The 14,159-nt window shown below is 30.1% G+C and overlaps 1 protein-coding gene across 1 annotated transcript in view; it reads left to right on the top strand.

The window, feature by feature from the left end:
* The window catches only part of LOC123290867 (protein still life, isoforms C/SIF type 2-like), a 109,996-nt gene extending 96,045 nt beyond the window's left edge, over positions 1-13,951 (top strand). The window contains exon 3 of the mRNA XM_044871215.1: positions 13,799-13,951. Coding sequence (XP_044727150.1) covers positions 13,799-13,951 — 153 coding nt within the window. The remainder of the gene's footprint in view (positions 1-13,798) is intronic.
* Positions 13,952-14,159: the final 208 nt, after the last annotated feature.

Here is a 14,159-nt window from a genome sequence, read left to right on the forward strand (position 1 = left end):
AAATAGTTATGTATTTTTTTTTCATACTTGACATAGATATTATTAAGTACCCGCATTTTATTAAAAGTTTTTTTTTTCGATAACTTTGGATAAGATTGACACACCCCTAATAAATCGTGTTTGAAAAATGGAATATATTTATGTAATGTTTGGTTTTTTTTATATTAAAATTCATCTTCAAGCTTGGCGTAGGCTGTTCCAAGTGCGAATTTAAAGTTCCGTACCGGAAAAATTTGCCGGCGGTTTATAAATTTTGTAAATTCCACTTGTAAGTGTACCAATTGTAAGCAATTCCTCGTAAATTTTTTATATCCGATATTGAAGATAGAGGCTTACATTTTATATCTGATAAACAAATATCCAATTTCAACGAATATTTTATAATACCGTGAATTGTGATGTAATATGAAGAAGTATTTATTACCAAAATTTGCCGTACGAAGGAAATGTAAGTTTTAATTATAATCTTTCTGATAGAAAGTAATATGTATTACATGACCTCATCGTTCTCTTTGTGTCTAAAAAGAAGTTAATGTAACTGGCAAAATCAGTATGTACACAACTGATTTTGCCCAATATATGGATTATTATGAACTGATAAGTTTAACTGCAAATCATACAGGCTTTCATCTTGGTACCCATTGTTAAAGAAACATAAATATTGAAGTGGTTCGCTCGATTTTTACGATCCAAGGATGTTGTATACTGACCAACTAAGTCATATAGGATATCTTTATGAATCATAATTTAGCTACCGAGAAATAGTGATCAACGTGAGCAAGGCGAAGAAAAAAACCAAGACTACATTTTACTATCTTTGTTTAACGAATGTAGTATTATGGGCTTACCAACATGTCTTACCCAGTGGTCTTAGTCTTGTAAGTCTTTTTATAGTCGCAGAAACGAAACTAAAAGTATGCAAATTAAAAATATGCAATTTGAATTATCCGTAAATATACTAAATTCACAAATCGGTTAATAATAATGAAAAGGATTTCAAACTTGTTACTTTTATTTCCTAGAGTTTTCAGGAAATTCGTTATAAAATCGGTCCAAATTCGTTACTGGGGGGGGGGTGAGGTCGCTGAACAGGAATACCGTAATAGAATTGGGCACCAGTTACCTCAGAGATCAATTTTGTCACAATATTCGTGCTCAGCGACACCGAAAACCTATATAATAACGAGTTTGGACTGATTATATAACGATTTTTGCAAAATCTCAACGAGACGACGTGGATACCATTCACCTTGGGCACCAGGTTATTCGGAGACCTGGTACCCAAGAATTTTGACACTATATTAATGTTTAGAAACCCCAAAAACCCCCGGGCAACAAGTTGGAAATCATTTCCATCGCTATTACCCGAATTGTGATTTTAGTATAGTTACGGTTAGTTTAAAATGCAATTATAAAAAGGATAATGCCGATAACCGCATTCAAATTCGACTTCCGGTTCAAATTTTTCGAACATCATTGCTTCAATTCTGTGACTATTATTACATATGTGTAAGAGGAAGATCAAAGTAGAACAGCGAGTATATTAGACAGAAGTAGTTAATTACAAAATGACCAAGATCAATGTGTAAGACACAGATCAAAGTTCAAACCTAAGTGTGTTATCTAATAACCTAATAGTGCTCATCACCACCGAGAACCCAATGTACATACAAAAACGTTAATCGGAATACACCTATTACTTCAAAGAAAATTTATCGTGCTTTAAATAACTGAACATTATAAAAAATTTTCGAGAATTGCTTCTATAAATACGAATAACGGTATAAAAAGTTAATGAATTCTGCTTTTTACCGATCTCTGGCTTAATTTCAAATATGGTAAAACAGATGTTTTATTAGCATTCAACATACGTATTTTTGCGTGGATTATATTTTTCATATTTTCAATATTATAAAAAATAAATATTCACCGGCAAGAGTAATATATAAAACTGCCCGCAAGGTATTCACCCGATCAATTGATATCAGTAAGAGAAAGTGATTTCCCTTACACTATGTCTGTCTGCATCATCAGTAAAAAACGTACCTTTAATCTCATTTTGTGAAAATAACTTTTTCGATTTACCTATACGAATATTTTTTATTGATTACTTACTACGGTAGAATCAATCACAAACCGTTTACGTCTATATATAGTTTAAAACTTAGTAGGCTATATAGAAAGATGTTTTTCGATATCAAAAATCGTATTTCATGGTTTGTTTAAATTGTTTCTTGATACCAAAAATACAATGTCTTCATATCAATAACTAATACTCGGTATGGCGCCCTTTTTGTATCTTACTGACAGCCTGAAATTTCATTCTGGTGAGCCTGAAACTTTTCTTATTTCTTCGAACTTTTGAAAATGAGATGATTTCTATTTTTCTTGCGTCACAATATTTAATATTAATTGATTAATAACCGTTTTTTAAGAGACAAAAATAAGGCGGTTAAAAATTAGAATGTGTGTGTGTGTGCATACCCACCTTTTGGGTGGTCCTATACGCATTTCAGTAAAAATTATCGCTCTAAGGAGAAAAGGGAGGAATTCAAACATAACGGACAAAATTTTTTTTCAAATTTACCATTTTTCAGGGACCTTAGTGCTTCTAGGGTAGATTTGTTAAAATTTAAGCAAAAATTGCATTCCTGTGGGATGTAGAGCTGATGTAAAAATAAATTAACAATTTTTTGTTGTTGAAACATTCAAATTGTAGCTGACTATGGTTATTGAGATGCCTTACCTAAAAATTGATTTATTGGTGTCGAAATTGCTTACAAGGACATCATTGGTAGGATTATTTACTTAAAAACGACACATTATTGTAAATTTTTGGTTCTATTTTTTGTAAAAATTGTTTATTGTAATTCTAATTAGATGGCAATTAATTTACAAATAGAATAGCGATGTGGCCCGATCGTTTGCAACACGGTGTCAATTCTCAAGTTTTTTAAGTCAATTTGTATTTGTAAAATTTTCTAATAACCTCTAAGCTCTTTCAGCTATCTTTAAATCACTGTTTCTACGTCTCGCTTATCAACATCCAAAGACGAACAAGAAATGCATAAAGTGACAGCGGGATATGAAATTTGGCATTCGATTCCGGGAGTAAATTAAAAATGTTCATACCTATTCGCATTCTATATATTCTACGCACTAGTTTTTTGCATCGTATTTCGTTAATTATTTTCCAATTTATCAATTACTTTATAATAGAGCTGCTATACGATGCACTAATGAAAATGCATCCCGGCGTGGCCTTCCGGCAGAAAAAAAGGGCGTGGATTGTATATTATGCAAATATCTTACCAAATTTTATAATTAACTTCCTGAATCGAATGCCCAAACCGCATTTTCCGCTGTCTTCTCCGAAATGCTCCACCGTCTTCCCATATTCAGGAGATTTGGATCTCATTCAGTCAAGATTGAATACCCAATCTATAGCAATCTTTGATGTAAACTTATAAGAGCATTACCAGAATTGTAGTGAACATAGAGGTAGCATGACGTAAACCAAATAAATTGTATCTATCTGCATATAAGTGATTTTACCGTAAATAACAGTAAGTTTGGTAGAATCCAAACATATAGATACCTACAAGTTATTTTATTTGCCGATAGCAATTTTATGACGTCAGCAATATGGTTTATTGAATATATATTCATATATGTATCAATAACAGGCTTTACAGGGTGTATTAAACGTTGCAGAAAGGAATAAAAAAGTCCGTAAAAATAAATAAATGTACCTAACGCAATCGCTGAAAGTTTTTTAATTAAATAAAATCTAAAATTTAAAAATATACTCTATTCGTTGCCTGTAAAACCCAATTTAGCGCCAAAATATTTATAATTTCTATATCTTTTGATTATATTCTTACTATTTAGTTTAGTAGAATGACTTTTGACTCGTTTATTTTTGTAACTCATGCGGATGCGGACTTAACATCTACAACTGTACGAAATTTCGCATATTGCATTCAAAACCAACTTAATTTTTCGTAGGTATTCTAAAAGGAAAATCTCATTACACTTTCTGCCATCCCATCATTTCTAACCGACATACAAAAAAAAAAATAAAATAAACAGAAGATTATTGATTCGACTTAATTTTTTTTATGTTTGTTACCTCAGAACTTTTGAGTGGGTGAACCGATTTTGATAATTCTTTTTTTTATTTGAAGCTGGTGATTTCCATGTGATCTCTTTTCAATTTGGCCCAGTTCTGGCAATGGCATCCATGAGAAAATCTTATGTCTTAAATTTGCATTAAATATGTTCGCGACAACTTGACGAATAACTTAATATCACGAAAATCGATTTCAATGATTCTTTTTTTAGTGGCAATTAGTTAGTCTACTTCAGATTCACTAAAAATCACAACAACAAGAAAACCGACTTCAAAAAAAAATATTCCAAAACAAATTAATATGCACTAAAATGTAAAAAAAATAACGATAATATAATGTAGTTACAATTATTGTTATTTTTGGAGTCGGTGTCAGCCAAGTTAATGTAGCAAACTGTTCTGTCACACTTGTTTTCTTGGCGGACACCGACTACAAAAATTACAATAATTGTAACTACATTATAATATCGTTTTTTTTTACTTTTTTGTGCATATTAATTTGTTTTTGAATAGTTTTTTTTTTTTTTTTTATTGAAGTCCGTTTTTTTAGTTTTTTGTTAAATTGTTTAATCTAATTTATATGAGTATCTTCAACATTTCTACATACATTTAAATATTTCAGACTTTATATTTTAGCTATGTAATGATACAAACCTTAAATTAATTCACCAATTTATTTGGGAGTATAGTAATACAAAATGACTAATTTATTTGAGGCTATTAATTACTAGTATTATTAGGAAAGTTTAATTCTTTATACATATACTGGGTGTTCCAAACCACCCGTCCAGGCTGATTATTCTGGATAGTTTTCAAAAAAAATTGAAACGAAAAAACACGTATCAAATATTTTTTGAAACTCTATCTAACCATACCAAAAACACCCTCCACCCTCAACCCCTGTTAGGGGTAGGGGGTGTAACTTGAAAAAATCAAATGGTAACCCCTATTTTTTTCTGCAGATTTGAATTCTTCAGAAGAAAAGACAAACATTTTGTCTAAGAAATTTTTCCCGATTTTCGGTAGATCACGCTACAATCGACAAAAATCGTTCTTTTAGATTTGGCATTAGAATTGCAGTTCAAGTGAAGGCGAGAAAAGTTTTTTGAGTCGAGAATAGTTATTTTCAATTTTGTTTTTGTTTTTTTGAAGAAAAGACTATTCTGTTTTGTTTTTCATATTTTATTATGATTTAGAAAAAATATTTTTGTAAAAATGTTTTTTTTTTTTATTTTGGAAAGTCTGAAAAAAAAATTAAATCTAAAATGATTCATATCTAATTCTTTCTAAGAGCTTTATTTAGTATCCTCCCAATTGTCTAGTGGTTTACCTCAATTACCGCAATTCGACATTTTCGCTTCTCTTTTATTTTCGTTGAATTTCTAACTTTTGTGTTGCTTTTGTTTTGTTTTTGTTTTGGCTCTGTGTGTTTGTGTTTTTATTTTTTTTTACTTTTTCGTTTTGATTTTTGTCATTGAACGGCGCAATTCTTATGCCAAATCTAAAAGAACGATTTTTGTCGATTGTAGCGCGATCTACCGAAAATCGGGAAAAATTTCTTAGACAAAATGTTTGTCTTTTCTTCTGAAGAATCCAAATCTGCAGAAAAAAATAGGGGTTTCCATTTGATTTTTTCAAGTTACACCCCCTACCCCTAACAGGGGTTGAGGGTGGAGGGTGTTTTTGGTATGGTTAGATAGAGTTTCAAAAAATATTTGATACGTGTTTTTTCGTTTCAATTTTTTTTTAAAACTATTCAGAATAATCAGCCTGGACGGGTGGTTTGGAACACCCAGTATATGTATTTGACTATTGAACTTTGTGAATACTTACCTATATATTATCATAATAAGATTATATAGGTCTATTTTCTCTAAGGCGATAATTATTTTAAAGCCTTATTATTATTGGATATAATTTGATAATTACTACCATTAATTTATAATTACTTCTAATTAATGATTTTCCGTTAAAAATTTCTAGTTAAAAGTTAACTAAATTATTGCCAACAATCTGTATCCTGATTTTCGTTCGTTGAGTTCGGTCTTCAAATAACAACTGTGCATTACAAAAACCAAATGTGGTAAATATCTAAAACCTTTGTAACTTTGATGTTTATTTGATGATATATACCTTTGTTGCGAAAAAGTATATCGTTGAATTTTGCTTTTTCAAGAAGAATAAAGTGTTTCAAATATTTTTTCTGTAATGTATATAGCACCTGATATGAAGCTCAAGAGGATGAAAAAAAAATTGATGTTGAAAAAGTGTCGATAGTAGTGCTCAATAAAGGTTTTCGACAAAAAATCGTTTTGAACATACGTTAATACGCGTACAATACTTTAATTAGAATTTTCTTTAATTAGACAAGTAGAGGGGTGAAAGTAAGAATGTTTGTTTGTTACGCTTTCACGCAAAAATTAGCGAATGAATTTGAATAAAACTGTACAGCAATATAGCTTAGCTCATACATCAGAATAACACATGAGTTATAATTTATAAAGATATATTTAAAAAAAAAATTAAAAAATTTAAATTTACTATGACATTTTACTGCTTCATCTATGATAATCATTTTAAACCATAAATTAAAGATTTCTGTAAAAATTTATAGTAGTAAATGTCAAACAATTCATGGTCTTCTTTTCTGATATACTCTATAAATTATGTCTATTTTACACTAAAAAAAAGAAAATTGTGCAAATATTTTAGATGCGTAAAGCAATTCGTTCGAGTATTCTGGAAGGGAAATAAGTGAGATCAAGAGAGGTGGAGGCTATAAAGTCATAAAGCCGTGGTTTTTACCTTTAAGGCCAGTGAATCGGGTGGGTATCAAGCTAGTCTTAAAATATATGAAAAATAAAGAATTTCAACTAATAAACTTATGAAATAGAGCAGTGAAAGATTTAAAATAGACTATATTTGTTCTATGTTTTCTTTTTTTTTTCATGTAAATAGACATTTTTGTCCTCTACCACCACTACAGTGTCATATGCAGTTTCTTGTAGTCGCGAATACTGATACTACAATTTATTTGTCAGTTCCCTGTCTATAATATTCAAGTAGTAACTCCTTTCTGTAATTTATTTTTGTTGTGCTGGAGTTGTTCATCTCTTCAAGTGAGATCAAAATAAAAACATGAAAAATAATAAAGGTAATAATAAAGCACAGCACAATGATGATGCTCATTACAACAATTTGTGTTTTTTTGTAACTCCAATTTCTATTATTTGTGATATACAAGGCGTTTCACCAAATACTACCACATAAAGCTGTGGTTAATAACATAATAAAAAATTATCCTTAATTTTTACGGAAAATCTGTTTGGACAATTTTGGACAGAAATTGCAACAAGTTACTTATTAGAAATTATAACAGAAATGGGACTAAAAATTTACAATTAGGTTCTATATTTTCAGAAAACGGTATAGTAAACAAGTTATTTGTCCCAAATATATAAGAATATGGTAACGACTTTACCGAAACATCATATCAATGCCCCTTTTTTAAATTTATGAAAAATGAAATAATTGTATTATCAGTTTAATAAAAGACACAGATATACGAAGATTTTACTGGTTCGTTCTATCCTTCCTTCTGTGCGAATAAATTATGGCATTCCATAATTGGTAGAAAATTTATTATTTCAATACCTATGATGCTGATCAATTTTACCATTGTTGTAATCAAATGGAAAATTCAATACCTTGTGTCCTTTCTTCTAAACGTCTTTGGGAAAACAGGCTCCAATGTGTTTCAAATATTCATGCAAAAATCCATATAAACAAGCTATTTCTTGCCATAAAGTTATAAAAGTTTATACCGAGGCAAATATCTTGAGTTTAAATATGCTCAAAAAAAAAATACTCCGGTTAAATTATATTACAACTAATAAAGAAGAAACTGTTTTAAGATGTTAAATTTTTTTTTTTTTGAAGGATTTTTATAAAATAGTTTTGTGTATTTTTATAACTTGTTTATGTCTAAGTTAAACATTTTCTTGAATTCAGTATTGAGAATGTTGATTTATGAAATGTTTTCTTGTTATAAGAACATCAACTGCCAAGGAAACGCATTTGCAATAGATATTTTCATTAGTTCTAGTAGATTAAGACTGTAGGTTTAGTGTGTGAATCACAACAAGTTAATAAAAATGCTGAAAAAAAATGGTAATAGATTCAAGGGACATTACGTTAATTATCAATATGTACTGGAAACAAACTGCAGTAATAAAGATAGGAAATAACTCATCCAAGGAAATACCTATTAAAAAAGGTGTAAGACAGGGATGCATACTGTCACCTTTGCTTTTTAACATGTATATAGAAAATATATTTAGTGAACCAAATAACCTTGAAGGGATTAAAATTGGCGGAAAAACATTAATAATTTGAGATATGCTGATGAAACAATTTTAATAGCCGATAATGAACATAAACTTCAAGTATTAATAAACAAGGTAAATGAACCAATGCATTAGATATAAAAAAAATCTAAAAAAACCGTAGGAATGGTTATATCCAAAGCAAAGGTAACAACACAACCTTGTACTATTACGATTGATAATACCCCCGTTAAATTTGTCGACATACATATCTACTTAGGTGCCCTGATATCGAACGACGGTAGATTCACTAACGAAATAAAAAGGCGAATTTCAATGGCCAAAGTTAATTTCAACAAGCTCAAGAAAATTCTTTGGAATAAAAATATTAAAATTCGAACAAAACAGTTTGTGCTAAGAATATGTGTGTGGTCAACCTTTACATACGGTTGTAAAAGCTGGACTATAAACAAAAACTTAAAAAAATCTATTGAATCTTTTTATGTTTGGTGTTGGAGGTTAATTTTTTAAGTGAAATGGAATGATTATGTGACAAATGAAAAAGTGTTAAAAATCGAAAGTTAAAAAGAAACTTTTAAACAATGTTCTTCGCAGTCGATTATCATTCGTAGGTCACATAATCAGAAAAAATGGTTTCAAGATGATATGTTTGACGGAAAAGCTTGAAGGGAAAAAAGCAAAGAGAAGAAAACGTTTACGCTATCTTGATAGGTTAGAATTAAAAAACTTAAACTATAGTAAAATTTTGCACATGGCTAGAGACAGAAAAAATAAGAGAAACATGCTGATCAACGTCTGTGAAAAGCAGACATGATACCTTCATCATCATCATCAGAATTAGACTTTAGTTTGATTATATGTAATAAATTAATATTGTTATTATCAAAAAACTAATTTAACACTTATCTTGATTGAACCATTTGAACCTTTTTTACTAAAATCCCATTTTTAATGAAGTCGATAGTGAAATAATGAATATATATATTCATAAACTAAAAATCATGCAACGAATCGAATTTATATTTTGTTACATATAATGTCGATGAAAATTCATTGGACTGTTAACATAGTTCGAAAGAAAACTTTTAGCGGAGTTGACAGAAAAATAACATACCCATATTAGGCAAATATAAATATATAAGTTCTCACTTGTACTGTTTCAGCTTTCAAATCTATTTATCTATTTATTAAAATCTTTATGGTAGAAATGTGATGATTTTGGTTAAAATTATTTGATTAAAGAATTTAATAAGTTTACAAATTGTATTTCGATATTTGTTTAGTGACCATAAAAGTATGGATGGTTGAAAACATGACATTTGAATGTTTGAAAAATTACTACGTAGGTATAAACGAAACCTAGAACTATTTATTTTCATACATCTGATTAATATAGAGTTTTTTGAATATAGATAAAAATTCGTCTCACGTTAGCTGCGTTAACAAAGACGTTTGAAAAAAAGAATCCAGACAGACGTTGTCCTGTGAAAACATTCCAATTTGTTAATACATAAGTATGCTTATCCTGCCAGCTAAACCTATCCCACTTAACCTAACCCGCTAAGCCCATATCACGAAATCCATCCCGCTAAACTTATCCCACTAAACCCAAATTTTAGTCATATCTATTGGACAGGCCACGGCCTGTCTTTGGCTTTTGACTGGCCTTCGGCCTGGTTAAAGCCTTTGGAAGTGGAGCTCACTGCGCTCGCATATATCTCTAATATATACTTATTCACAATACCTGAATAATAAGAAATAATACCTCAATACTATTAAAAATACATAGTGATCATTGTAATTTAACGTAATATATTATTTAAATGCGCTCCCAACATTTAATTAAATTTAATTTTTTGATACGGAACCCTCAAAAACATATTGTAGTAGACCGAATGGTAAATCTAAACCATCATCGGATCCAATTGAACACAAACACAAAATTTCATCAGAATCGATCCGTTCGTTTTGGAGAAGTGTAGTCACTAACATCTACACACTCGAAATATATATAATTGACTATTTAACAAATTTATAAAAACAAAAAAAAACACAGTTATTCTAAAGTTTTAAGTTTTCACTTCCGTCGACAGTTTCCATGACTGAGTACCTTTTTTCTCTTGTTCCGAGCCCTTGACTCAATATTTATGGCATATTCTGCTAATTGGCTTTGGTATCTTTAAACTATGAGTATTTAAATTGATATATGCTCAAAGGATATTAAATTTACTATCAAGGCCGCCAGCTATGTTCTGTGTCCAACGAATATGAAACAATAAATTTTCATTTTTTTACTTGAGAAACCCTCTTGGGAATCACTAAAATTAAGATAATACATTGAGTTTTGTACATCAATAATAACCGAACCCTACAATAAATACAATACACAGATAAGAAAAAGGAATTATTGGGAATAAGTTAGAAACAACATTGAACAATCAAATTAACACAATTTAAAGAGTAAGAACATGAAACAAGAGTATAGTTTTAGATATTATTGTTATTATTTGATATTTTATCTCTAGAGACACATCATAGAAATAAACTATTTATGGAAAATAATTACTGTTTATTAATAATCATATAAAGCTAGCACCCTCAAACAAGTTGTAAAGTTTTATAGAAGGAAGGACACAAGAATGTATCGTATTTGTTTCATTTTTCCTTCAGTTGGTGTACTGAGAGTTCAGATAATGCCGCCATTTTTAGCTTAACAAAAGGTCCTCCAACTTGCATCTTGTTTTGTTTTTAACATTCAAAAGGCGGACTTAGCTTGATCCCGCAAGTTACATCCCTGCAACGAAACCAGCTATAAAATAAAAATTCCAGCACTGCAACTAAACCAGCTATAAAATAAATATGTTTCCGAAAAATATACAAACTAAATTCATCCACGACGCTGTAGAAAGCTATCACAGCTTGCGGAGTAGTTGAGCACAAATTATCTACAGTGCATGTATGAGGATATGAGTCTATTTTATTAGAAAAATCCGTAGCCATAGAGAATGTACTAAGCAATGTCCTCAACAAATTTACCATCGCGTGCCCAATACCTGCCTCCTGTCTCTAAATATGCCGCAATATAGATTGTTTTATCATTATCACATATTTATGTCCGTATTTACTTTATCGGAGTATAGGGAACTCTCTTTCCATTATCTATGCCTAGTGATAAATCTAAGCTATTAATCTAATATGTAAAATGTCGCTTGTTCAAATTCTGGTTCAGAGAATGTTTATTAATGTAGATATTGTTTAGAATTCGCGACTACAAGAAACTGAAGATGGCACTGTAATGGCGGTTACATAAAAAATGTGTTTAATATCATTTCAAATTACCTTCTTATGTTAATTAATTATATGCTCTAAGATAGTGTTTACATCCTCATCTCCATTTCATAGTTAAATTAATAGTGGTTAGCTCAGCATTTGGGAAATAACCAACTCGAAATTATTGCTTTAAATATGGATACTTAATTTTGGTTTATTGCTTTTTTCAATTTAGTTGATGGGGAAGTATGACTTGACGGACCTCCAAACAGGTTTGGTATCTCTGGTAAAATATTTTTATTAATAGCTCCAGTCAATCATAGACTTCTAATTTGTTATACCAATTGCCAATCATAAATAAACTGTATTGTCGTAATTCTCATTAAAGAAACGCTAGGATAGCCTGATACCTAGTCTCAATTGGAACTACTGAAAACGAGTCCACTTTCTGTTTTAATGAATACGAATTATTATTGGCACTTGGCGGGGACAGACCCTAAAAACAGACCCACTTCCTTCTTTAATCAGTACGAATTATTATCGCCAGATGCAGGATTTCAACTACTAGTTATCAATAAGAAATGAGCAAAATACAATCTTTATTTTAACTAACACAATACTATCACAGTTTGTAAATTTTCGTAAACCCAATGTGCATATTATTTAAAATATGAAATTTGATTTTGATAATATTCAAAACATCGCTATCCCTATACCCCTATATATATTATAAATGTGAAAGTAAAATGTTTGTTTGGTTCTTTGAATGTTTGTTTATGTGTTTGTTACGCTTTCATTCAAAAACTAATGAATGTATTGAAATGAAACTACACAGTAATATAACTCATACATCAGACTAACACATGAGTTATAATTTATATTGATATATTTAAATAAAAATGAATTTAGTGTATGACGTTTCACTACGCCATCTATGAGCATGAATCATAAAATAAAGATTTCTGTAACAATGTTGAACGAGATATAATTCATGGGCACCTGTTCTGATACACCCAATGACTCGAGACTATATAACATTATAGGGGGATAAGTGAGAGAAAGATAGAGTCAATAACACGGTGGTCTTTACTTTTAAGCCCATCAAAGCGGGCGGGTATCAAGCTTATTGTAGATAAACGAGCTGGATCAAATGAATCCCTGTTAGTGCGGCCTGAAAATCTCTACTAGTTCCTCCGATGGTGTTGTCCTTGTGAAGTCATTCATGAGATATTTTATAGTTTTAATAAAATAGAACTCCCATAATTTGGACTAACAAACCAAACTCAAACTTTCGAATAGGTTGTATTTTGAAGTGCTAACTACTACTACCTTTTCTAAATACCACAAACACAACTATACATTTTGTAAAATTAAATTAGCTGTTCATCTAAAATTTTGTCATACAAGTTTAACAAACTTTTATAACTAATATATGAAATTATTAATACAGTTTTTAGACAACGGGGAAATTGATGTAATAAACTAAATAAATACTTGGTGAAACAAATTATTACTGTTTAACAATAGTTCATCATCGTTTTATTCGCAATTAAAAGCTTTGATCTTAGGTACTGAAAATTTAAATATATTATAAAGTGCCACCAACTCTTTATATACAGAAACAAAATAGCTCCTTTAAATATAAAAAATTTTCTTCAATGGAAAATCAGTTAAAAAATAGGCAATCTGTAAAACTAACTTCTAAAATGTTAGACAAACAATTGACTGAGTTAGTTGTTAAAATACCACAACATCGGTTCATCCGTTTATAGGCTACGATGCCACAGACAGACAGGTAGACAGACAGGCAGACATACACACATACTAGCGGTCAAACTTATATCACCACTTTCTTTTGGTTCGGATTAAAAAAAAAAAAAAATTTTAATGTCTTTTCAATTATTATTGTAAAAAACATAGCTTTTTCAAAATCGTCGATAATGGTCGTTTGGAAAAAATTTCTTTTTCAATTACAAAGAATATATACTTGGTAATTTGACTATTTTGGACTTTTTTTTTTAATTGAACACGTATTTGCTTTTTGTTACAGATTTCTGACGATGATCGTATGTCATTAACAACGGCCGTGTCAGATGACGATGACGGTGAAAGTGTGATGAACTCACCATATAAAGCTGGAAAAACTACAGGCACTGCGGCTGCATCATTTAATTGTACTGGAGCTGTGCGGAAAGCTGGGTAAGTGAATTATGATTAAAAATCTAGATATTATGATATAAAATTTTGAAATGATAATGGAAGGGACTCGGTGCTAAAGTTTTCTACAAAATTTAATGAAATATTGCAGTTGTTTGAGAGCAGCTTTATTTTTTCAATTTTATTTTTTGGGAAAGTGAAGTAAATATTTTTTATATACCAAGAGCTAAGCATGTTAATTTTTCAATAAATCG

The sequence above is a fragment of the Chrysoperla carnea genome, chromosome 1, assembly GCF_905475395.1.
Source record: "Chrysoperla carnea chromosome 1, inChrCarn1.1, whole genome shotgun sequence".
Taxonomy (NCBI): Eukaryota; Metazoa; Arthropoda; class Insecta; order Neuroptera; family Chrysopidae; genus Chrysoperla; species Chrysoperla carnea.